Source organism: Apis laboriosa, unplaced genomic scaffold, assembly GCF_014066325.1.
Source record: "Apis laboriosa isolate Shangri-la unplaced genomic scaffold, ASM1406632v1 scaffold35_cov144, whole genome shotgun sequence".
In the NCBI taxonomy this organism is placed as follows: Eukaryota; Metazoa; Arthropoda; class Insecta; order Hymenoptera; family Apidae; genus Apis; species Apis laboriosa.
This window is the reverse complement of record NW_025222966.1, coordinates 715,510-743,376: the sequence shown is the minus strand read 5'-3', so window position 1 is coordinate 743,376 and position 27,867 is coordinate 715,510. Positions and strand designations below refer to the sequence as shown.

The 27,867-nt window shown below is 27.5% G+C and overlaps 2 protein-coding genes across 3 annotated transcripts in view; one reads left to right on the top strand and one right to left on the bottom strand.

Moving 5' to 3' along the window:
• LOC122715446 (tyrosine-protein kinase CSK-like) overlaps positions 1-18,582 on the top strand; it is a 23,310-nt gene extending 4,728 nt beyond the window's left edge. Inside the window, exons 3-9 of one of the 2 annotated variants that reach the window (XM_043937651.1) lie at positions 12,273-12,449; positions 15,559-15,943; positions 16,743-17,396; positions 17,814-18,009; positions 18,115-18,201; positions 18,284-18,376; positions 18,456-18,582. In XM_043937651.1, coding sequence (XP_043793586.1) covers positions 15,588-15,943; positions 16,743-17,396; positions 17,814-18,009; positions 18,115-18,201; positions 18,284-18,376; positions 18,456-18,551 — 1,482 coding nt within the window. In that variant the 5' untranslated portion in view covers positions 12,273-12,449; positions 15,559-15,587 and the 3' untranslated portion in view covers positions 18,552-18,582. The remainder of the gene's footprint in view (positions 1-12,272; positions 12,450-15,558; positions 15,944-16,742; positions 17,397-17,813; positions 18,010-18,114; positions 18,202-18,283; positions 18,377-18,455) is intronic. The other variant, XM_043937650.1, reaches the window with a different exon arrangement.
• LOC122715445 (titin-like) lies at positions 18,565-27,867 on the bottom strand. The gene is made up of 3 exons (XM_043937649.1): positions 26,906-27,867; positions 22,970-26,357; positions 18,565-22,735 (listed from the first exon to the last, which is right to left on the bottom strand). Exons 1-3 carry the CDS (start codon positions 27,776-27,778, stop codon positions 21,780-21,782), a joined length of 5,217 nt encoding a protein of 1,738 aa, XP_043793584.1. The 5' UTR covers positions 27,779-27,867; the 3' UTR covers positions 18,565-21,779.

Below are 27,867 nucleotides of genomic sequence, written 5' to 3'. Positions count from 1 at the left end.
AAATTTAATCACCTTTGTTACAATTTAATCATCATTGTAATTTCTTTTGTTATATATAGTTATAATAAATTTTTTTCACACTTTTTTTTACATTGTGTAAAACATTAAATCTAGATTATAACATGCTATTATGTTTAGATTAAAATTCTTGAATACATATGTTTTTAAAAAAATTGGTTCAGAAAAGAAACACCATATTTTTTGTAAGTCAATTTAATCAATAAATTTGGACATTCCTATAAAAAAGTATTAATTAAAATAATTCATATTGAGAAATTATTAATTTAAGATAGATATTATTTCACTTTGTAAAATAAAAGATTTATTAAGATTTATTGTAAAATTTATTTTGTAAAATATAAAGACAAAAAAATTACGAACAATAGAATATCGTATTCTTATTCCACTAAGTAGAAATGTTTTAAATAGGTTAATGCTCAGATAAATCGATTAATGTATTCAAAATTTTTCAACAATTTTGAAAAAAAATGAAGTTGATATATTCAATCTATAAAAAAAAATTTTTGTGTACATAGTATGATGATCTTTTAAATTAAACAATTTTTATTAAGACTTTTTTTTATTAAAAATTTAACCCCTCATAAAATATTCGACCGTATCCAATTAAACGAAATAACCTATATGTATATGTATATCATATGCCTGCAGCGTTTAATAATTTACTTTATATATTACATACTTATTTATGTATTACTTTATTTTGTGCATATACAATACGATGTAATTAAAACATCTTACAAGATTCATGCTGTATGAAATTATTCGACGGCTATTATTTTTCGAGAAATCAATATTTGCATTCTTATTTAAAGACTCATACGAAAAAAGATTCTCGCATGGTATCTTGTTAAGATATATATGTAAGTTTCTGATAATTTATTTATCAGTAACTGTTATTTATATAATTGATTTCTTTTGTTTCTGAATATCGATAAAATTGTTTACAGTTGGATAATTTGAAGTGGCTGATATATTTTTAATGCAATATCATAATAAATATAGTTTTTATTCAAATGGACAGATAGAAGCAAAATAAAACAAGAAATTTTTTACAAATTTAAAAAAATATTCAATTAGGTATATTTTATAATATTTTTATTATAAACAATGGTGTATTCCATTAATTTTTTGGATGATATTTTTCATTTGCATATTGTTTTGCATATTTTTTTTACATTTTATTTTTTTTAATGTCTTATATGTAAATGCAAAATAATTTTAGAATTTATCGAAAATTTTCAAACATCTTTATGTTATTAATTTTGCGAATCGAGTTTCGATGAAATATAAATAACGTAATAATAATCATTGCATTTAATTTAAATTATAAAGTAAATTATTTCATATATTTGACTATGAATTTTTTTTAATAAACAAATTAGTTTCCGATAAAGAATATTCCATTTCTAATTCTATTCTATAATGTATTCTATTCATTTCTAATTTTTATTTTGTATTCTGATTTTATCACTCACTTCGATTTAGGTTCGTACTTCTTATTCTAATCTTAACTACCTAGGTGGCTATTAGAACGCATCAAGAATTTTTAATTCGATCTTCTGTCAATACAAACCGTTCACGAGGATTAATTATTGCATCCATCGTTAAATTATGCAAGCTTAATCTCGTGCCTAACTGCAATTTTGCTCGATCTCCACGGTTATTAAGAAACATGTTTCGAAATCATTAGGAAATACTTCCCATATTAACGACTTCCTGCGGCAGCTTGTCGACGGATTTCCAGAAAATGCTCTCTTAAAATATAATTACTCCGTGGAACAAGAAGCGCCTTTGTAAAATATGCATCGTGATATCATGTGCCTCAACGAAGCTGTTGATCTTCGTCTTGATCTTCGAACGCCCATAAACATAATATACAAGGTCTTCTTCATCTTTGGATTCTCGAGAGTAGGGGAAAACAGTGCAAGTGTATGTATAAGTATATAAAGAAAAATGATTTCGTTTCATTAATATTATATAGATAATATGCTTATTATAAGATTATTGAAATAAATTTTTAATATAAATGTGAAAAATAATTTTGAATATAATGACATCAGTTTATCTTGTTACAGGTAAATTAGTAAAGTATAAGTAATTACTTATAAACGTATAAGTAATAATTTTATTAGTTTTCATTTTTTTTTTATGCATGTGATTTTGACATTCTAATTCATTCTTCTCTACAATTAAAGTATAAATGAATAAGAAATTCATGTCATTTTGTTTTCTTTTTTATTATTATTATTTATTTATTTTCATTTGAAAGGCTGAAAATTATAATGATGTAAATCCAATCAATAAAAAATGGAATTATGCTATAATATATAATTTTACATTATTTTAAATTAATTAGTATAAATTATTTCAATATTCCACAAATTAAAGTCAATCCAATATTGAAATCAAAGATTATAAAAGATATACAAAGAAAGTTATCTTTTTTTTTCTAAATATTAATTTCTAAATGAAATTCTTAATAATTTCCATGTAATTTATACCACTATAATACTGTTAAAACATATTCAAATATGTATTCACATGCAACAAATTATTAATTATAAATAATTAATTTTAATTATATATAAAAGGAATAAATAAATGTTCAAAATTCTAAAGAAATAGTAGTTTGAAGAGATTCAAAAATAAAGGAAGTAAATCTTTAATTTAAAGTTTTAATGATTAAATACATTGTGAATAGATCTAAATCTTTCTTTGACTTTTTTCCCTTTCTTTTTATCCATTTTGATTAATCTTTAAATTTTTGTTCGTCACATTGCGACAGATTTATATTTTTCTGGGTCATGTCATACTTTCTTCACCTCTGTTTGAACTCTGAGCAAGTTCGATACCTTCCGATTCACTATAAAGTTTCTCTGTCTCGTGTGAATCGTGTTACGTTACAATGGCAGAGATAGTTAGAAAGTTGTAAACGTAGAGCTGATTAGAATCCGTATCTTAACCGGTGTGGAGAACTGTCCTCTTTTTATGTGCTCGTTGTTCGTTGCGCTGTACGCTTCATTATCCTGTTTTGTTTACTTATGTTATGGGAAATTTGATTTCGTGTAAATATAGTTAAGATAAAGAAATTGTATAGTTTGAGTTGTATAAAATGTTATATCGAGATGATTAGCATATGATTTTTTTTACATTTTTGATAGAGATTGTTTTATTGGTATTGAATTTGTTCAAATTATGAACCTCGTTAAAAATTAAATAATGTTATATTGTAATTTCTTGATTCTTTTTAGACATCGCATGAAAAGATTGAAAAAATATACTTTTTTTCAATTTTTTCATCTTTCAAACTCTGGTATTAGTCTATCATTTTAAAACAAATTTGAACTTTCATTTTATTCACACCTAAGTCTAATATTTATTAATTCATTCTGCAGAAATAAAATAATAGAGAAAATCTAAAATTATTAACATATTTGTAGCCAGTAATTTTAAAGATTACTGTTTGAATATTTCAAAAAATTTTATAAAAGTATTAGAGTTAAGGGTTCCAGAATTTTGCTATTTAAATGAATATAAATATACAAAATGATGTAGGATTATATTATAGATTGCAAATATTTTAATAGCTAATATAGATATATTAATATCTAATGTAATTATATTATATAAAATATCCAATTTTTTTCAAACTTTGACAGTGTATTTTATAGATCAAAATAACAAAGAAATGTCTCATACATAGTATTGGAAGCATTAAAAAGTTATAACAATAAAACAAAATGAAATGAAAGATAAATAATATGCAATAATTTACAAAGTATAATTAGACCAGCAATGTCTAGTAATCGTCAGAAAATATCATAATACTTCTACAACTCCAATTTTCTTTCAAAATGTTACTTATTATATAACTTTTCTTTTTCTTTTTGATCTATAAAATATATTCATCCAACTTCATCCAATTCAAATAATTTCATTTACTTGTAACTTAATAAATAAATCTTAATCAATATTTTCATATACTATCTTTTATATTTGTTTTTCTTTACAATCGTCTCTTCAAAAATATTCCAAATATATATATATATATATATAAACATATACTTACACACAACTAAAAGATAAAAGATAATAATTAAGTATTCCCGTTCTAATAAATTCGTTTCTCAAAGGAGTAAATTTTTTCCTCATTTCTTCGTTCGGTTCCCTCGTTTTTCACGCGGTATCGCTACACTTCCTGGGGAAAAAGTGTGACCGTTTCTCAGAGCAAGAAATCGTAAACGTGTGCAGCTTGCCGCGGGGTAATGCAGTAACGCCAGATGGAAAACGGTGGGTCACGGTACAGTAACGTGTACTGTTAAAGAGAAACACACCGAGCAAATCTGTCGAGCGTGCTCTTTGCTCCCTTCTTTTCTCCCCTTTCTTTCTTCTTCTTTCTTCTTCTTCTTCTTCTTCTTCTCTTCTTCTTCTTCTTCTTTCTCTTCTTTTTCTTTCTCTTCTTTTTCTTCGTTTTCTTTCTCCTCCTCTTTCTTTCAAGCTTCTTTTTTTCTCTTCCCGGTTTTGCTTCTGTCCTCGCGTGCCAGGGATATTAATAGTGTTCAGTTACGAGACATCGGTACGAATAAACTTTGCATAAATTACGCGAAAAAAAGGGGAACACGCAAGTTCGACGATCGAATATTCTTCGACTATTTTATTTAGTTATGATCTATCTCTTTCTATTTAATGTTAATCTCATTGTATCATTGAAGATGAATAATTCGTCGCTGAGGTTAACTCTTGCGGAAATCACGCGACTCCTTTGAACCATCTGATTTTCCAATCGGCTACCCCGTTTCTCGCAGAATCGATTTACTTCGCTGTATCGCTTGAAACACGTTACGTGAATAATTATCAAGGGTTGTTCACTGCTCTCTATATTATCGCTTCGATAGTAGCAAGTTTGTTGCGAATATTTAAGGATTTTGAAAATTGAAGCGAGAAATTTAAGAATTAATGAAAATTGAGAAAAGTTTGAGAGATAAGTTTTAAGTTTATGAAAGATGAGATCTTTGAAATATTCTAATTTAAAACTATATAATTAATTAAATAAATAAAGATAAATATTAGATTAAAGCGTTAATCAAAATGTTTGTTATATTTTTATATTTTTATTACAACTTTTTAATATGTAATATTTAATATGTAATTTTAATATGTAATATTCATAAAATATTTTTAAAAAATATATTTAATTAATGAAAAATTAAGATATACAGAATGTTGATATTTTGAACGTTTCTATCTCTGTTGCAAATCATTGATTTATTCTGTTTTTGTCTCGTTTCATCTAATGTAAACTCAAATCATATTATAATTTAATATATTAACTTTAATATATATAATACATTTTTGTATATTAGCTTTTGTTTATTTTAGTTTTTTAATTGGTTCTTCAGAAGATCCTATATCTTATATAATAGCTAATTTCATAGGAATTTGAATTTTCATATATGACTTTTTTTTTGTGTCATTCAGGAAATTTCTTCAATCGATAATTTAAATTTATTTTTAAATCAGGATTAATATTGTTTATCATTTTGATTGCAAAATAATATTTATAACTATTTATTTATTGCATTTTCAAACATAATCAATTTCTAAAATTAAACATTTCAAACATATCAATTTCTAAAATTAAACTTTGATCAGTATTTATAATTATTAATTTAATTACAAGAAAAATAAAAAATAAAACTATTATTCCTAATAAATACAAATATATCATTATCTGTATAAATTTTATATTACATAAATGTCAATAGAATTCCATTTATAGAAACTTTATTAATCGAAACGAAACCTCTTTCATCGAGGATAAGTAAATTCTTATTATATACATAAATTACTTGTCCCTCCATACATTAAAACAAACGAATCAATTTCTATAAATAGAAAATTTCCTTTCAACGACCTAATTCTCTAAAACAAACTAATTTTTCAATAAGAATTCGCTCCATGAAATCGACAGTGACAAATAAAAATTCCATAAATTTACACATTATCCTATAACAAATGATAAACGTAAAAGAAGAGTAGTTTCATTCGCCAAGATTTAGAATTCTCTTTGGCGTATAATAAACTATCTGGCCGGTCACAGTAATCTTGATTACTATAATTAACGCGAGCATCCTCTCGAGAGATCGGTGTACCACCGCCGATATAATAAGTTTTAATTAACTTCGGTTACAAATTGGAAAGAAAGCATCAGTCGCGTTTTACGGTACAACCGTTTCACGCCTTGCGTTTGTCACTTCGTCCTGGTTGCCTGGCTTGGCTGGCTTGGAGCAAAGTCACGAGCATTATACTCTTTTTTTCTGTCGTTCTCGTTAAGCTGATATCTTTAGACGCGTGGAACGGGGCGAGGCACCTTGCGGTTTTCCTTGGCGGGACGGAGAACGAGCGTCGAACCTCTCTTGGGATACGGCCTACGTGTGCAACATTTATTGTTGATGACGAGAACGACACTTGGTTTCTTTGGTGACTAGCTGCTTTTTCGCTCCTCCAATATTAGGTTAATTCTTCTTCGAGGATATTTATCGTCGGAAAATATAGCGTACTAATTGTACTTGTAGTTTTCCATCCAAACTTTTCCATTGATGTAACACTCATGAAATTTGAAATTTGTTCACGAGTTTCACAAATCTAAAAATTAAATTTCGATTTATTTCTAATAGGAATCATTGTAATATTTGTATATATACATAGAATAAAGCTGTGGAATACTCAACTCTCGACAAATAAATATAAGTTTCAATGTAGTAGTAACAATCATTTTTTGCAAATATTTTAAAAATTAAAGTTTACTGCTGATCACGTATATAAAAAATTGTTCAAGATCTTTTTCTTTATAACGTATTTAAAAATTATCTGAGGGTTTCAGATCATCGATTGATAGTTCTTTGATTGTTTTGATGAATTCTTAAAAAATCTAGTTCGTTAAAAAATGCAATTTCTTCTTTTCTGTAATTGCATCTTTAAGTATTCGACATAATCATTTCGATTAATTTTACCGCAATGAAAGTTGTTTCAAATAAAAATTGTATGCAGTTTTGAAAGCAGCACTTTTGAGAAAGTAGGAACAAATGAGAGACATTTAGTGAACATTCACATTCAGATATGTTAACTAAAGAATTAATCTTTTCAGTACATTATTTATTCATTTTACATAATGAAAAAAATCTTCGCCTATTAAAATTTTAATTAGTTAGAATTTTAATTATAGAAATAATTTACTGTCCAAGATTGTCTACGTGATCAAATTTAAACGAAGAACTTTGTCTTATTTATTCTTGTCGTAAGATAGGATAATATGAACAAAACATGAAATAGAATAGATTATACATATATGATATTAAATAAGAAATTTTGTTACATTTATTAATAATTTTGAGAAATTAATTAATTTCAAATATAATAGAGAAATTAATAATCATCTCATGTTTTACAAGAATTGATAAATTTTCTGATATTATTAATATAAGTTTATTAAGATACATAAGATTCCATTAAAAATTGAATTGGATATTCTTTGCCCTTTCTATTGCTTTACATCTTGTCTTTTTTTCATTAATTTATTATAGTTCATGATATTCCAATATTACACTCATTAAATGAAAATTAGCGTTTGTTAAATAAAAAGTTAATTTCGGGTAATAAACGTAATATATCGTATTCCTTTATATATCATTTATACTACAAAAAATCTACAAAAAAATTCTACAAAAAATTATTTACGTTATGTAAATTTTAAATACGTTATTTACGTTACGTAGTTACGTTATGCATCAAGTTACATTCAAATTGTGCCATTCAAATTCTACATTGAAACATTTTTTAACATTAACAATTTCGAAAAATTACATAAAATCGATTTAAATATAATTATATATTCTTTTTGTTATTCAAATTTTATTTGAAACATTTTTCAATATTATTAACAATTTCAAAGATATTCGTGAGAAACGATTTAAATAGAATACCATATACGAACTGTCTTAAATATCGGATTAGCAGTCTATTTCGAATCAACTTTCTCAAAGCATAAACGATGAATTTAGCGAGGCTTCTCAATTAAGCCATTCGATAACACGTTCGATCGTTAACCATTGCTTAACTTTAAAACGAGTTGATTCGCGCCACGAATATCGCGTAGTCGCGTTTGCCTTTGCTATCAAACGATGCTACTCCATGATTTATTGGTCGTAATCAAGGACTACAGGCTACTATTTTGTGTAAACGCGAGTAATATCGTGCTACATCGTCTCTCGAACACGCGATACATGATATCGCGTCATTTTCCTCTCCGATCATGAAAATCTCGTGAGATAAACTCGTTTACCCTCTGTTTTAACTATACTTCCGGTCGATAGTACTCGTTGCTTGTACTTAAGTTTTATGATAGGATAATGGGTTCTTTGAAACTTTATTAAGAGTGATGTGATATCTACTCGATTTTGATATATTCGATTGTCTAGGATTGTATATATTTTTAATAATATTAATAATTAATTTTCTCTATTGAAATAAATATATATTATATAATATATTGAATAAACTTTTGATCAAAAAATTAGAACTATTCGCACTTTGTAATATTTTTTTGTGTTTTTAATAAAGTTTAAATATCTGAATGGAATTTAATTGTCAATTTTAATGATTAATCGTATATTTTATATTAATAATTTGTATATTATGATATATAATATCTTATTTTTTACTATAGAGTGTTTACATATTATGTTAACGATGAAATTCGACGAGCCGAAATTGAGAATCGAATGTTTATGTTAGCATATCAATTACACATCATAAGTAATTGAAAAAAAAATTAAACAATGCATAAGAAGAATGCAGAAAGAATTATAATTAGAAAAATAGAAATAAAATATAATAATTAATAAAAATTATTATCAAGTACTTTTAAATTTTATTAAAAATACGAAAAATGTTGAGAACTGCAATCTTAATTTTTTGAACTCTATATTCATTATTAAAATTAATTCTTGAAAAACAGACGAATATAGAATTAATTTTTTCTAAAAGAATTAATAAAAAATAGTCAATAAATAAATAAAAGTTTGAAAAAAAAATCTTTATTGAGAAACTATGGCAGTAGAAACATTTTCTTGTCGAAAAAATATTGAATAAAAATTCCACTATATCATAAATTATAAAATTATAAAATTTATAATTAATATAATTAAGAAATTAAAATTATAATTAAAAATATTTAATTTTATAGTTAGTGGAACATACAATTTTTTTAAGTCAAATTATATTCGAATTATTAATAAAATGATGGAACAACGATGAAGTACATTTAATCAATACCGAAAATTGTTCATCTTTACCAATAGCTGTACTTCGTGTGCAATTGAATTGCATATTATTCCATCTGGTCACGTTATATCTTTCCTTTGGTCTCGACGTTAGTTGAGTTGCTGATGCGTGCGATCCACGTCGCCGAATTTCCGTTCGCTCCCGCTAATTGCCATGACTAACAAGAAACAAGTTAAGAGGATGGCTTCCCTTACGAACCGTTCGTGAGAAATTCGTCGGGCTTTTGGTAGTTTTGCATAGATAAAACTTGTCTGTTCCCACGAGATGTTTTCAATTGTAAGAATTGGTGAACTTCCAAACAACGCATCAAAACATTCACTTATCGTATACCAAAAGAAAGTTTAAACTTTTAGCTGCTATTCATGGCAGACGTTGACGTGGCCGAAAACAAGAATGTATTATTTCAACAATATGAAATAAAAATACAAATATATGAATTTTTATTATGGGATGAGAAAATAAATTTAAACAATAAATTTCAAAAATATCCAATATTTTGAAAAATAATTTTTTTTCTTCGATTATTTTTTATTTTCTTTGTGAGTATTCTTTGTATACTTCAATTTTATTTACATCATTATTAATAATAAAGTAATCATTTTTTTTTATATAATAAAATTTGTAAAAATTTTTCGAAATTATTTTATATAATAAAATATTTTTATCGACAAAATTTTTGTTATCATTGTGTATAAAGTTAAAAAACTTATGTTATTTTATTAAAATATTTTAATTTATTCATAGATTATAAAGTTTATTTGTCAATCTCTAAGATTGTTTGTCAATTTGTTAATTAATATTCAAATGCTTACAATTAGTTATACTCAAAATAATATTATTGAAAGTTAATTTTACAGCTTCGATTACTGTCAACAAATTGTTAGAATTGTCAATTGACAATAGTTTCAAGTTTAATACATGATTGCATTCCATATTTCAATTGTTTTTGTTTTAGCTTGCATAATGAATGTTAGCTTTATAAGCAGAAGTCGCTGATATATTTCTTCAAATCTATTTATCAATGAGGATTAGTTTATATTTCTTTTTCTTTCCTTTTGCATTATTCAATAATGAAATCATCGCTTATAAAACAAATGTTTTGATCATTAATTGATTCTTTTAAAATTAATGAAGATTTAAAATTTCATAATAAATTAATTAATCGTCAATTTGCTGGAGAAAGATAGATAAATAGATTTTTCTATTTTAATCAAATTTGGTCAAGGTTTTCTGAATCATTGCAATCTATTTTTTCGGTTGGCTGATGATTGAATTATATAAAATGCTTGTTCACTTTATTATATATTAAATGAAACATTGCATTTATATAAATGCAAATAAATATATAATTCGATTAATTTTTGAGTAAATATTTTTTTTTATAAAAAAAAATATATCACAAAAAATTACTAATCGTTTCGTAATTAATAAATCTTGAATTTATAATAATAATGAAAATATGAATACAAAAAATTAAATAAAAAAAAAAAGTATAGATTTAAAACATCAAAGATTGAAATTGCAAAAATATATGGTAATTCGATAATGTAATGTGATGAAGTGATGATTAAAAGTACTTGTTGAATTCAGTTTGAGAGGACACTCACGTGAAAGTTTGATTCAACAATGGACACGTGACACGTTTTATTCGAAATTCGTAAAGCAGACAATAAAACGTTCATACTTATGTAATGACGATTCTCGTATTAGTATGTTCGCCCGGCGCAATATATATTTTCACGTGACAGTGTACTCGTCATAGACACTGCAACCAAGGATAAACTCCAAATGAATTATTCAATGTTTTCTCGTGCAACAAATTTATTTCGATTCTGATTATGCTACAGAAACCGATAGAATTTTGTCGAATGAACTTTTTATAGAAAAATTTCTTTGATGATTTTTTTTCGTGATATACAAATAAAGATATCTATAAATTGAGAAATGCTTACTTCAATTATTATGCAATATAAAATTAAAATACAAAAATGAAAACGGATAAATAATAAATTTAGATTAATTTAGATTATTTCATAAATATATAAATATAAATATATATATATATATATATATATATATATATATATAAATCGATATAATTTAAATTTATTTATAATTAATAATTTATTTTTAAGTTTTACCCTATTTACAAAAGTTCGAAAGTAATTAGTTTATACTACTTATAACATATATAAAATAGATTTTCAATCTCTGTGTCTTGATTTCTATTGTTTTATCCACGAATCCGCAGCATAACCGCTGAACTAACGTTTCAATATTTCTCTGTGTCACGAAGTGTCTCAGTTACAAAACGCTGCAAAGTTTATAGGAAATGGTAATCTAAACCCTGACTTGCTTTGCAAGCATACTGGCGACCACAATGGCTGATATTCGTTATGTTTAAGTGGCATATTTGAACCACGAAATATTTCGATAAAAAATTTTAATTATTTAACTTTTTATTTTTATTATAATATTATGCGATTTTTTCAAATCGAAATTTGTTGAGAAAAATGCTTAATAATGATAATAATTTTTTTAGAAAGAAAATATATATAGATAATGAATCACAATATTTATAATGCAAGCAAAATTTTTTGCAACAGAATCTTCGCAGTTACGTTTTTACATTTTATGTAAAACAAGAATATTTAATAATTATATTTATTCTAATCATTCAAATTTAAATATTTTTTATTTCTTGTTTTATTTTATATAATTATTTAAATTATTATTATTATTTCTTTTTTTAAATTATAATTTTATATTACAAAAAAATAGCATTAATATTAAATTTTTCATAAATTAACTTAATAATTGAAAATTATTTTTTTATATTCGTTTTTTTTATATATCATATACTTTATATATCATATAATATTTTATTAGATATTAATTTTCTGTTATAGGAAATATACATGTATCTATTCATAGAGCTTGAAAACATTGAGATCTCAAATGAAATACGTAGTGGATTTTTTGCGGCGTAAAATGTTTCTCTACAAACCAGATACAATCGTAAACGCATTATAATGGTCGTAAATCACTTTAAATAACCTTGAAAGATCTCGAGAAACCAACATATTGTAAGTAAATGAATTTATTTCGAAATGGAATATTTATTTAAATGAAAATATACAGTTTGGAAAAAAATAAAGATCATTTTATTCTACTCCTTTCGAATTTTTATATTTTAATCTTGTCTTTATTTCAACAAATACAAAGATTTTTAATGTTTTAAGAAAAATTAAATAACAGATTTTATATATTGTTCATAATTTTTTTCAAGTTTAACTTATTAGTTCGTATATAAACTTTTGAAACATAAATATATTATGTAGATTAATCCCTGATTCTCAAAATAATATATCATTTATCATGATATATATACAGATATATATAGAAAAACATGGAATATAGATTATATAATATATAATCATTCACATTTCTTTTTATATTAATAAAATATCAATAAGTAAACAACTTTTATAAAATTATAATTTTATAATAAATAATAAATCAGAGTAATTATCTGTCTATTTTGCAAAATTTGATTTAAAGCATAATGCGTATATTTTGGATACACATATCTTAAGTATATTTTTATATATCATTTATCACAAAATGTTTTCATTTTTATGTCCTTTCTTTTGAGTAAATTGTGTATCTTGATTTTATCGTAAATTATATTTTCATAAATTTTAATAAATTTACAAATTTCTATTGATTCAAAAAATTGAAAAAAATTCAAGAAATATTAAATATTTAATAATCTATTAATTTAAATATTATACAATAATGTTAAAAAAAAATAATGCCCAATGATAAGATTTTTCAAGGATTTATTAGATTTCCATACATTGCATTGGCGGATTAAATGTTATGCTTTATCACTGAAGGGATATTTTACATTGTAGAATCTACAATATCTAAAATTTATATTATTATATTATTTTTTATTTAATATTATTTCATATGATCACGATTTGAATATAAGACAAATAAAAAATTGAAAAAAATGAAAAAAAGAAAAATATATTAATTTAATAAGACATGCAAATTTTTATAATATATATACAGATATAATATGAAAATAATTTATTTACATACATTATTGTAGAATATGAAAATTTAATCTTCAATCTTCAGTTAACGTGTTATGAGGTTAAGGACGTTGCGCGAATCCACGTGAATAGAGGAAACCGGACGAGAGGTTGGCTTGAGTGGCGATGCTTGTAATGGACATGAATGTACATTCGCGTTGGTTTGCCGGCCGTTTCGAAAATACACGCGGAATGATTCACCTCTCACGCATGTCCAATGTCTATCGTTGAGTCTAGCGCATTATAATGCGGACGGAACGAGTGGATAGTGCGCGCGTTGGAACAATGGCCACTTAAACTAACTAGCTGATTAAATGCTCACCTCAGTCACCACGGATGCACGATTAAATATGGTGCGCATTGTATATATCGTGCTCGTTTTTCTCGACCAGTTGCGACAGGATAGCGTTTTTCGTCTTTAATTTCTGACAAAATATTAATGGATTTAACGTAAATGTATAATTAACACGTTGAGAAAAAGAGAATTTCATTAATTTAATTTAATTTAATTTTGTATTTCGAATAACTGTAACAGGTTATCGAGTTTCCATTAAATAATGTTATTCTTATAATGAAAAAAATATAAGATTATTTAAAAAAATTATTAACTTAACTGATTATTACTAATTATTGAAATTTTTTCTTTGTTATTTCTGTAGAAAAATTATTTACATATATAAGAGCTTTTTTTATATTAAATAATTTTTATGAAAATATTCTTATAATAATTTTAATTATTTCTAAATCTATCTTTCAACTAAAAGAATTATTTCTAACCTAAAATAATTTTCTTTTATCGATAATGATTACCAATATTAAAAAAATATTATTATCAATAATAGTTATTCTAATCTAAAATTATTTCGTAATTAAAAAATATTTTCATCATCGATAAATATTATTTCTAATCAAAAACAATTTCGATCAGTTGTTAGTTTCATTATCGATAAATATTGTTTCTAATTTAAAACAATTTCATTCTATTATAATATAATATATTATATATATTATCATATGAACATTATAATATAATGATATAATATAATGGCGTAAACGAAATAAATTTTCATTATTTTCAATGAAAAAAAATGAATTTATTAAAATATTTAATAAAAATTAATATTTTTCAATCATTATTCTTTTTTTTTTAATTTTTTTAACATCTAATGATTATTATTTTTTTTGAATATTAATTTTAATGAATATTAACTTTTTTCAATTTTTTCGTAATAATGTTTAAAGTAATTATTATTTTTGATTTCTATTTATCAAGAAATGTCTTAGCATTCAGTATGTCACATTTACCAGAAAACAAGCTTTAGCTATCTGATTTCTCAAGTAACGATCATAAAGATTTGTCTCATCGTGGGGGATTTGGTTCGAGAACATGTGGTTTAACTGTTGATTTTGTTTTTGAGAGATACACGATAGCCCTGCTCTTTTCTTATCTTTTTCTTTTGCATTCACGTATTGGTTAACGATATATACCGTCCCATGTTAACATACGAAGATCACACGCAAACGCGCCTTATACGACGTACAGTGTCACGTTTGATTAATGTTTGCTGCGAGAGCAAGTGTATTTATGAATGTTTAAGCAAATTATCATACTAATAATATCAAAGAAATTCTGATTTTGCTATGATTTTTCATTGATGACTAAATATTTTGAAGATGATTAATGATTTAAATTTTACAATTTTTATTTTTAAATATATCAACAATTCTATGATTACAATTTTTCTTATTTTATTATTTATATTTCATTTATTAACGCTTCTTCCAAATATTATGATAAATATGAAAATAACATTAAGTTAAATTTTATTTGTCTCATTAAAGTTAAATATCTAATTAAGAAGAAAAAATTGAAATGATGATGTTACGAAGAAAAGAGAAATTAATTGGAAATTATATATCAAACTTTTTTTTCTCATTTGCAATATGCAGTAGTAAATATTGCCTGCAAAATGTTAAAAAGAAATGAAATGCTTGCGAAATACAGTCTATATTTATCATAATCAAGAAATGAAAAAAATGCATACATTTTGGCAATGAAAGTGAGGTTAAAATGATTTTGCGTCGTTTGCAGGATTCGCATAAGCCACTGCGGGAGTTGCGATGCCAACGTATCACAATGCGGGTGGTGGATACCCGAATGTGTCAGCGCCAGCGCGGCAAGCGAAGCTCGATGGCAATCAAAATCACCATACGATCCCCTCAAACGTAACGTCCCATCCCCTTATACAAAATAGCACGCAACACAACGTTCCTTCCAACTTATCTGCAAGTAACATTCCGTCCCATCCAGTATCACCGACGATGACTACGCATTCGAACGTCACCACTCCTAATATAACCAGTCACATGAATACCGGATCAACGCCGGTAATCCTCACTTCGAATGTCACGAATCCTAGCAATCCTGCTGCGTTATCGGTGAATCCGAGGCACGAGGTCAAACTGAACGCTATGCCGTACGTATTTGTTGTTCCTTGCACACGCGAGATGACACCACTGTTTGAGCAAACGATTGGAGAATCAATCAATTCTATATTTTTCTATTTTCTCTAAGAAGATTTATTATAAGATTTATTATATTATTTTATAAATACATACTATATATACTTATAAAAATATCATTGAATTGATAAAATTATGATAAATTATATAATTGATATTAATATAAATTAAGAGAAAATAAAGAGAATTAAAATATAGTATGAAAAATATTTAAACAATAATTTAATTTTTCCAAAATTTATTTTTGAATTTCTTGAAAAAACTCTATTTGAACAAAATTTTTTTTTAATTCAAATATGAAACATGATCCTTTAATCGTTTTGATTAATGTTTTGTTTATTATCTGCTTCTCTACATTTTTCATCGAACTAATTGTAAGAAAAACTGTACAAAATTATATATTTAAAGTCTTACATCTTCATTTCTTTATGTAATTTTATTTACTGATTAGTAATATATCTTTTTAATTAATTAAAAATAACTTTGAAAATAAAACTTCAATATGATGAAGATTAATTGCTAAATGTAACTTGATTTTTTGAATTAGATATATTCTGTTTTATCCTAATACATAATTTTATATGTATAGGTTTTTCTTATTTTAAAAATGAATATAATTAAATCTACGATTTGAAAAAATTTCATCGAAATAATGTTTGATTATATAAATAATGAGTATATAAGTAATGAGTAATAAGTAAGATTATATAAGTAATGATCATCGAATTATATAAGTAATGATCATCGTTTCAGATGGTTCCACGGGAAGATATCAAGGGAAACTGCCGAACGATTGTTGCGGCCGCGCGAGGACGGCCTGTTCCTAGTCCGGGAGTCGACGAATTTCCCCGGCGACTATACGCTGTGCGTGTGTTATCAGGGTCGTGTACAACATTACAGAGTGAAATATAAGAACAATCAATTGACTATCGACGACGAGGAGTTTTTCGAAAATTTGGCCTTGCTGGTCGAGCATTATGAACAGGATGCGGATGGATTGTGTACGCAATTGACAAAATCCTTACCGAAAGAAGGCAAACAGGATTTCTGTGTGGATTTAAAAGCTTTCGTAAAGGCTGGTTGGGTAATACAGACCCACGAGTTAGAATTGAGGGAATGTATCGGGAAAGGAGAGTTCGGTGACGTGTTATTGGGCGTTTATCGAGGCGAAAGGGTCGCCGTGAAAATGCTAAAAGACAACAGTGAGGCGGCACAGAGGTTTCTGGCTGAAGCAAGTTTGATGACTTCGTTGATCCACGATAATCTAGTCAAACTGCTCGGCCTTGTTTTCAATAATCAACACATGTACCTGGTTACGGAATATATGAGCAAAGGATCCCTGGTGGATTACTTGAGATCAAGAGGAAGATTGCATGTTTCTAAGAAAGATCAGATCAACTTCGCGTAGTACGTAGAATTGGATTTATATTTCACTGGAGAAATATGCTAAGTATCATGTGCTGATTTCTATGAAAACTTTGATACAGATGAATGATTAGCATATATAGTTTGCCTGCGTTTCTTATGAAAATAATAATAAAATTTTATTCATTATGAATAATCGTTATGAATAGTAATTTCATAATTTCAAGATAAAAGAATGTATATATGTATAAAGTTTATACTATCTAATATCAATCATTTCATCACACGATTCCTATAACAATCAATTTCAAAAGATAAATTTAACTAAAAAAATTATTGTACACAATTTAATTATTTTCTGTTTATTTGTTTAGTTTCATTAAAATCAGTACATTACATTTTAAATGTTTTGTTAAAAAGAATTGAATGATTTTAAATATATATTTTATTCTTTTTCAGCGACACGTGCGCAGGTATGGCATATTTAGAATCTAGACACGTAGTACATAGAGATCTGGCCGCGAGAAACGTTCTCGTCGCGGAGGATAATTCGGCAAAAGTGTCAGATTTTGGTTTAGCACGGGATGAAAATTTTTCTCTCGAAGGAGGAAAACTTCCCATCAAATGGACTGCACCAGAGGCTTTAAAGCAAAATGTAAATCGTTTTTTAAAAAACGATCGCTCAGTATCAAAATTTTACGATATTTATACAATTTTACAACTTATACTCAATTTGCTATTTCTATTTCTGTGTTTTTAGAAGTTTTCAAATAAGTCTGATATGTGGAGTTTTGGAATACTTTTATGGGAAATTTATTCCTTTGGACGTGTACCATATCCACGAATTGTTAGTATAATTTTTTATCTATTTTCTTGTTATATTTACATTAGTTATTTTAATCGATTTTTTTTTTTTTTTTTGATTTCAGCCATTAGCGGATGTTGTAAAATGTGTAGAAAAGGGATATAAAATGGAGCCACCAGATGGTTGTCCGCATGAAGTTTATGATATTATGAGACAAGTATGTATCAAAATTTTCAAAATGATTTTATAAAAAATTGTTTTACATATTGATATTGCATAAATATTATTTTTATTAGGCATGGGACTTACAACCTGAAAAACGACCTACTTTTTACGATATAAAACTTGTATTGGGTCAACTAAAAGCTGAATACACCAAAGGTGTAAATTAAAAAAAAAAAAAAAAAAAAAAAAAAAAAAAAAGAAAGAAAAAAAAGAAAAAAAATGCTACTTATCATCATAGATTAATGTAGAAAAGATAGAGAAAAAAATGGAATTAGCGTTTTTGGAACTTTTTTTAAATCTGGGGCAAAAGTAGTGGCTCTAAATACTTTTTGCTAGAAAAAACAATTTTCTATTGTACATTTTTATTGTACAAAAGTAGCATCTACATTGCTTGTATTTATTGTTATTATTATTGCTATTATTATTATTATTATTATTATTATTATTATTATTATTATTAATATTATTATCATTAATATTATTTTTAAAGATATATATTTTTAGTTTTTTCTTGTATGAAAATAATTTGCATACATAAATTAACATACATCAATCGTGCCTTTGGCCAAGTTGTAATTCTTGAATAAAAGAAGTTCAACTTGTACATCCGAAATTCAGGTAGTATTTGAAAAGATATTCAGAATTTAAATATTTTATTTTTTTTCTTTTTTTTATCTTTTTTAAATATTTTCTTTTACAGTCACATTATTATAAAGTCGAGAACGGCAGTTTTTATAAAACTGTTTAATCTCGTGATTTTTGAATAATTTTGTCATTTTTATGACTCGAAATATATTTCCAAGTGTAAGAAGCGCCTTACATTGAACTGAATTTAAAGATGAAGAATTATTCACTACAAATATCTATTATAAAATAATCTTTTGGACTTAACTTATATAAGGGTGGATATTCGAATTTTTTCACTTATATGTAACGATAGAAGAGAAAAAGATAACTAGATTTTTATTATCAACTATTTGTCACAGAGATCTTTGTATCGTATTATAGCAAATGTAGATTACAAGTACTTGTTAGTTATATAAGTTTTTTTTAATCAAAGATTTATCATAGGAAGTATTAATTTTTGACTAAATTATTGAAACCATTATATACAATTATTTAAGTTATCTCGTGAGATATTTGAATATATATTAGCGATGTAAATGTATTTGTAAATACTTTTGTACATATCCGATTGTCAGAAAAGGAAAATAAGAATTAATATTTCAAGTACAGATTGATATTGGTTAGAAGATTTAACACGGATTGTGCATATTGTTTGTTTTAAATTTTTAAGGTGGTTATTTTATACGAATGTCCATATTTTAATTGCACCATGCAATGATATAGAAAGATCGGATAATTATATATTTAAAATAATTAAATCATAGACCTTTCGTGTTATTCTATATCTTCCTTTGTAATATAAGAGCCACGACTTATTTAATACTTTTTCCAATGGTTATAACGGACTAATGATATTTATTCGTAGATGATAGAAAGCTTCAAGCGAAATAGAAAAAAATATAACAATATTGAATCATTGAATAAATAATTTGTTAAAAAAACTGTGAACAATTGGTATGCAATGCTTTTTATTTTGAGCAAATAATATTCCTTTTAATAATATTTCGTTTTTTAATATCTAATTATATTTATATACATAATTTCTATCAGGATACAGAAATCAGAAAATCAAAGCTAATATACTCAGTTCCTCGCATTCTTTCATTACTTGCAATATTCGAAATAAAAACTGTCTTAACTAAACGGAGCTTTGTAAGAAATAATTTTATAAGGATATACTAGATCTGTTTCGCAAATGTACGTGTCTAGTTTGAAAGTAGTGAATAGCTGTAATAAATATATAGCGTATTTATAAGCTGTCAGTCCGTTTATAACTTCTATAGTATGTAATATAATGTATATGGCTCTAATCCAGTACCTAAAATTTTTTTAATGGCGTTATATTTTTGACCTGTTTTTTTTTTTTTTTTTTTGCATAACAATATATTTTGCAATTATAAAAACCAACATTTGTGGATATGTCACGACATATATATATATATTTCACATCCAATATAATCCGTATAGAATATCAGTTTTCACTGCTTTGATATTTTTCATATTCTTACGTTGAATACTGAAACTGCAGTTTGTCATATTATATTTTTTAAACAGCATCGTATTTATAGTGTGGTGTGAAAGACATTATTTCATAATTATCCTGTGTAATTTAATATATAAGCGAGACTTTATTACAAAACAGCGTTAAACTTTTATGAATGCGACCAGTGTGTTAGATTCTTTTATTTTTTACTTATTATAAATTTGATGATAAATTTGTTAGCTTATAAGAAATTTAATATGTATATATATGTATGTGTGTATATGTATATACATATTGAATAACAAGTTTACGATACGATATTCATAAATTGAATGAATTCGCTAAAGTTTGTTCAAAATTTATTGATTATTCAATATCATTTTTTTGAGATAAACTAAAGCATATTTTCTTTTTCAAACTTATGAAATGTATCAATTATTTTCATATATATTTACGACAAAGCTTAAGTTTACATTATGTCTTTATATTTATGTTTTTCATTTTCAAAATAAACAATATAGTGGAATAAATATTACGTGCTATAATAAAGGATTTTTTTCTTCAATTTGATTTTGATCAATTAATTGATCTTGGACAAACTATAGCTTATAATACACGAATGTATCTGAATTTGAAAAATTGAATGCCTTTGCATTGATGCGGATGAATATGACAATAGCACATGATATGAATTATATTAAGAGTTTTCATTCTGGCCTCCAAAAAACTGAACTGTACGATATCGTGGGTGTTCATGCGTTCTACCTGTGTGGTCGCATTGTTACTACAGATTCTAAAGATTCTCAATAGACAGCTAACAATAGAAATAAATTGTGGTTCATTAACCAGAAGAACAAGCATCAAATGAAGCATTAACAATTAATAAAAATATGGAAGAAGGTATACTGCATTCGTTCATCGGTTTTAATTATTTCCAACTATGAAATGTATATGTTCATGTTTTCTTTTATCGAGAGGATAAATCATATATTATGTATATACAAATAAAAATTTGCATTTTCATTGATATAGTTGGGTCTTCCAAAGACATCCAGCGATTAGAGAGCCATTCGTATGATGTTTCAGAAAAGTACAACTATTACAACGGGAGGTATAGTTCGAAGAGAATTTTTTATTTCGCACAAAAAGAAAATTTGTAAAAGATTCGTTTGTCTTATATCATTATTTTTTTCTTCTTTATTTAATCTCCAATGTTATACTTTACTGCCAAACGCTAATAAAATCGTGATATTCGTTCAAATTTACATCTCTGTATTTATTTCTACTAAAATTTCTCACTAAAATTCTTCATTACCTCATTTTCAGTTGATGAATAATCATTAGAAACATTAGAGTAGTTAATAGTAGTATCAGAATTACTGTTTCGTTGCATTATTTCGTTTTTAAATATTGCTACAAATTCATCTCTATGTTCACTATTAGATAGAGATTGTATATCTTCCGGTATTCTAGGTAAGACTAACAATTTTTCTCTAGTTTCTAAGTGATGTTCGATGCACGACGATGCCTGAGACATGTCAATTTTATTTTTTTTAATTCGCTTAAATATCGTAAAAGGATGGACATGTTCCTGTTTCGAATTTTTGGAATTTTTCAATCGACTTCTTATCACTATACTTCTACGAGTATAATAAGGTTGTTCGAAACCGTTTTTCAACAATTGTCGAAATTGATTATTAACGGAACCCGTAATAAGCAAATAATTCTTCTTTTCTTCATCCACAATTATAGAATGTTTCACTAAACGCACATTATTACACTGTTCACCGACCGAAATGCGATTTCCGTCGGAAGTGTCGCATTTGTGATCGCTATAAGCATTCGAGGGAAGTAAAATCCAATCATCTTTCTGAGATTTTTTATTTTTATTTCTGGTAATTTGTCGATTCGAATGCTGTATATTTTTATCGTGAGTGTTACTTGACAATTTGTGGAAATGAAAATTCGATAGAATGTCGTAGAAATTTGGTATATTTCTTAACAACGAATTGAATGATGCGAATCGATTCTCAATCCTAGAGAATATCACAGAAATAATATTATTTTCCATTCTTGAAATACTATGATAAGAACTACTTCTATCGCAAACGATCTTGGAGGAATTCGATTCTTTTTCATGGACTGTATTGTCTGAGATATTAGTTTCTGTTGTTTCTGCTATCTTTTGATGTGCATACTTCAATGGTGGAAATTGCTTGAGTCCATTTGCCGTTTTCTCATCTACAAATCGTAATGATTTCTTGTATTTAATAATTTTTTATACTATTTAAAATATAAAAAATGTAATAAAATTAATTCGAATATAAAATTACTATATTTAAAATCAATATAATATAAACTTTTAAATATTTTATATTATTAACTTTTTATATCTATATATTATTTTAACATCCTATTTTAATAAATATAATACGTTCTAGAATGCAGAAGATATTTATCGTAATATTTACTTACCATTTATTCGACAATTCTTTGGAAACATTTTTTCAACAATTGTACATTTTTCAATTTTATTGCTCATTTCGATACTCGAAACTGTTGGGACTATTGATTCACATTTTTGATTACCAGATACAATCGAGCAATTTTCTTTCTTTGAAAGAAAATATACATCATCGTCTTCAGTTTCATTTTCTTTACTAACATTCTTCAATGAATCACATTCAACGTTTTCTTTGCATTGATTTTCAGTCGTTTGAACCGAATAATCTTTAATATCCCATCCGTAAAAATCGCCAAAATTTTTATCATATTTTATGTGGGTCATTGTAGAAACGAACTGTACATTTTTTTTCTTTGCATTTTTCTTTGTTTTTTCGAATTCGTTATGTTCATCTTTTTCAACTTCATCATCTTTTGCAACTTCATCATCTTTTGCAATTTCATCATCTTTTGCAACTTCATCATTTTTTGCGTTTTCTTTGTCTGGAGCGTACGTAGAAAACGAAATTGATTTTTTTAATTTTTCCAGTTTTTTGAAAGGAAAATAAGCAAATTTTATCTTTTCAACTGATTCATCTTTAATTGAAACATCTGTATCATCTTTTCCTAAATTTTCTAATTCTACTTTTGTATGATCTGATGTAAATTCTTTTTTTTTTTTACTTTCTTTTTTTCTTTCCTTGATTACATGAAATATCTTCTTTTTATTATGCTCGTCATTTTCTTCTGGTTCCATAATGTATGTATAATCAAGTACTTTCTTCTTTAACACATCAGTTTTACTGGTTTCTTTGATTGGTTCATCTTTAATTGAAACATCTGTATCATCTTTTTCTATGCTTTCTAATTCTAATTTTGGTTCCGATGTATCTTTTTTCGTTTTTTGACTCTTTTTTGTTCTTTCCTTAATTATATGAAATATCTTCTTTTTATCGTGCTCCTCACTTTCTTCTGGTTCCTTAATAAAAATGTATTTGTAATCAAGCACCATCTTCTTTAACACATCAGTCTCACTGGCTTTACTTGTTTTTTCGATTGATTCATCTTTAATTGAAACATCTGCATCATCTTTTTCTGTACTTTCTAATTCTAATTTTGGTTCCGATGTAACTTTTTTCGTTTTTTGACTCTCTTTTCTTCTTTCCTTGATTACATGAAATATCTTCTTTTTATCGTGCTCCTCACTTTCTTCTGGTTCCTTAATAAAAATGTATTTGTAATCAAGCACCATCTTCTTTAGCACATCAGTTTCACTGGCTTTAGTTGTTTTTTCGACTGATTCATTTTTAATTGAAACATCTGCATCATTTTTTTCTGTGCTTTCTAATTCTAATTTTGGTTCCGATGTAACTTTTTTCGTTTTTTGACTCTCTTTTCTTCTTTCCTTGATTACATGAAATATCTTCTTTTTATCGTGCTCCTCACTTTCTTCTGGTTCTTTAATAGAAATGTATTTACAATCAAGCACTTGCTTCTTTGAAACTTCAATCTCATTCGCTTTACTGGTTTTTTCGATTGGTTCATCCTTAATTGAAATATCTGCATTATTTTTTTCTATGCTTTCTAATTCTAATTTTGGTTCCGATGTAACTTTTTTCGTTTTTTGACTTTCTTTTTTTCTTTCTTTGATTGCATGAAATATCTTCTTTTTATCATGCTCCTCACTTTGTTCTGGTTCCTTAATAGAAATGTATTTACAATCAACTTGTTTCTTTGACATTTCAATCTCATTGGCTTTATTGGTTTTTGCGATTGGTTCATCCTTAATTGAAATATCTGCATTATTTTTTTCTATGCTTTCTAATTCTAATTTTGGTTCCGATGTAACTTTTTTCGTTTTTTGACTTTCTTTTTTTCTTTCTTTGATTAAATGAAATATCTTCTTTTTATCGTGCTCCTCACTTTCTTCTGGTTCCTTAATAGAAATATATTTACAATCAAGCACCTGCTTCTTTGACACTTCAATCTCACTGGCTTTAGTCATTTTTTCGACTGGTTCATTCTTAATTAAAACATCTGTACCATCTTTTTCTATACTTTCTAATTCTAATTTTGGTTCCGATGTAATTTTTTTCGCTTTTTGACTCTTTTTTCTTCTTTCTTTGATTGCATGAAATATCTTTTTTTTATCATGTTCCTCACTTTCTTCTGGTCCCTTAATAAAAATGTATTTATAATCAAGCACCATCTTTTTTAACACATCAGTTTCACTGGCTTTAGTTGTTTTTTCTATTGGTTTATCCTTTATTGAAACATCTTTTTCTATGCTTTCTAATTCTAAATTTGGTTCCGATGTAACTTTTTTCGTTTTTTGGCTCTCTTTTCTTCTTTCCTTGATTACATGAAATATCTTCTTTTTATCATGCTCCTCACTTTCTTCTGGTTCCTTAATAGAAATATATTTACAATCAAACACCTTCTTCTTTGACACATCAGCCTTACTGGTTTTACACGTTCTCACACTTTCCCTACTTTTAATCTTTATCTGAATCGGCCCAATAATTTCAGACTTCTTTTCAATTCTTAACATTTTAACCTCATTCTCAATTTTAGTCGTTTCACTGCTACGAGCAATCTTCGTATCTATCGGTTTTACTTCACAAACCTTCTCGTTTTCATCATCTTTCGCACTCTCATCCGTTTCTTCTCTTTCTTTCCTCATCTTTTTCAACTCTCCAGCCTTGCAAACCTCAACTCTCGTAACGATGTGGGGCGGCAGTTTCAATAACGATGCACATTTCACATTATACGCGTTTCCTTTTTGGTCGATATTTAATTGGAGTTTTTTTTTATCCTCATCAATGCTCTCCTCGGACGAAGTCGTCTCACAGGTGCAGATCTCCACGCTCGACTTCGATTCAACCCCTTTCTCCTTTGTACTCTTCGCACCACTCTCCCCAGTCCCCGTGTCTTTATGCATCGCGGTTCCAGTATCAGACGTATCCCTTATTTTAACATTTCGCCTTATGCATACTGAATCCTGGAAATATTCACGCGGTTGCAGGCAAAGCTTCTTATGGCTGCGTGGGCAGTGTGAAAACGGATCGGGCGACTCGAATATCTTGCCCTGCACGTAAGGCTCGAACAGATGCGCGTCCGCGATACCGAACATGCATCTGGATTCGGAGAATTGTTGGATGGCTCTCGAGGTGAGGGTGGGCAGAGGCAGGGGTATCGCGACACTTCTCCTTCTATCGAATTCCATCTCCACTTGCCGGATTTTCGCTCGGACGGTGATTAAACGGCTCTCGGCGATCACTCTTTGCGAGCTATAAGGCGAGTAGTTCACGTTAAGTTGCTCGTCGGTTTCCTTTTGCCTCAAGACGGCGAGCAGGTGTCGCAACTCCTCGTTCGTCTTGGTGCAGAGCACGGCTGGATCTATGGGGCCGGCGGTTTCCACCTGGAAACATCGATAGACGAGGTGGTGAACGGAATGGGAACGAAGGAAGGGATGCTCGTGAAGAAAGAATATATTTTTATTATTATTCGCAGCTTCTCTTCGTTAAAAATTACGTGAACGGGGATGATTCGGCATATAATTTGATTGAGTTTTGCACGTGTAATTAGATACGATGATATTTTGTGAAACGAATTTGAACGATGTTGATGTCTCATTGGGATTATCAGGAGCGAAGAAAGATAGATGGTAAGGGTGAAGAAGGCATGAATTCTTATTGAAAATGATTTTTACGAGTAAAATGAAATCAAATTAAATGAGAGATGGAGTAAAATATATTTATACAGATATATATGTATATAATTTAATTCTCGAACAGATACAATGCAATAGATAAATACAAAAACACAGGACATTTCTTATATTACAACTTAAACCTAAATTTAATTTTCTTGAACCAGAAGAAATAATTTCTAATTTAATCTGAAGGTCCGTCTTTGTAAAACCCAACAAGGCCCCTTATACAAATCGCTTAACAAAACGAAACCCACCTCATACCCATATCCCTGACACTCCATCACCTTCTTGTTGATCAAACTCTCGACCTGCGCCTTCAGCACGTTCACCTTCACCTGCACCAGCGTGAGCAACGGAATAATATTCGCCGGTGGATTCGTGGTCATATGGAGATTGATCAAAGCGTTCAACTGCTGCGCGCTCCTCGCTTCGGACAGCAACTGTTCCTTGTTAAGGGTATTTAGACACATTTGGGCCTTCTCCATCGTCTCCTCCATGGTGGTCGTTATATTAGAGCCAGGTATTCTCCTCAGGATCAAACGTGTAGCGCAACAAGATATAATCCCTGGAAGTGTCAAAAATTGCGATGCCAATGCTTGAAGACTTATGGAAGCTGGACAGTTCCGTTTCGAGCAAATAGTGTCATCGTCTGTAGGTGTGCAATGATGCTCCTCCTCTACCTTGAGCATGTGGCAGCAGCATCCGTGGGGATAGCCCTTGCCGGTTGCTTGTCTGTTTTGCCAACAATGCGAGCAATGAACGCGAGGTTGTCCAAACGAGTTGTAGATAGGCATAGGGATAGGATAGGGATAGAAGGAGGGTGGATAGGAGATTGGTTGTGATGGATTGACATTCGTCAATTGTGCTGTTGTCTGCTGGTGTATTGGGTTTCCTTGAGCGGTTTGACTGGCTTGTTGGTGACAGGTGGCCGGCAGAATAAATATGGAACTCGCCCCATTCACGCAGTTGCGTATCTGGTCAAGAACATTTTGTGGGAGGATAGTGTAATTTGGTTGTGTTTGTACGTTTGTAGATGTAGGTATATTGGGATATGTTTGTTGAAATATTGGCAGGTAAGAGCTTTTCGGGTTTTGCATGGGGTTTGGTTGGTACTGGTGATTCGCCATGTATACATCCTCTTGATGGAATTGGTAGCATGGTTGCTTGAACGGATCTGTATCGATAATTTGTTGAGATTAGAAAGTTTGGAATATTT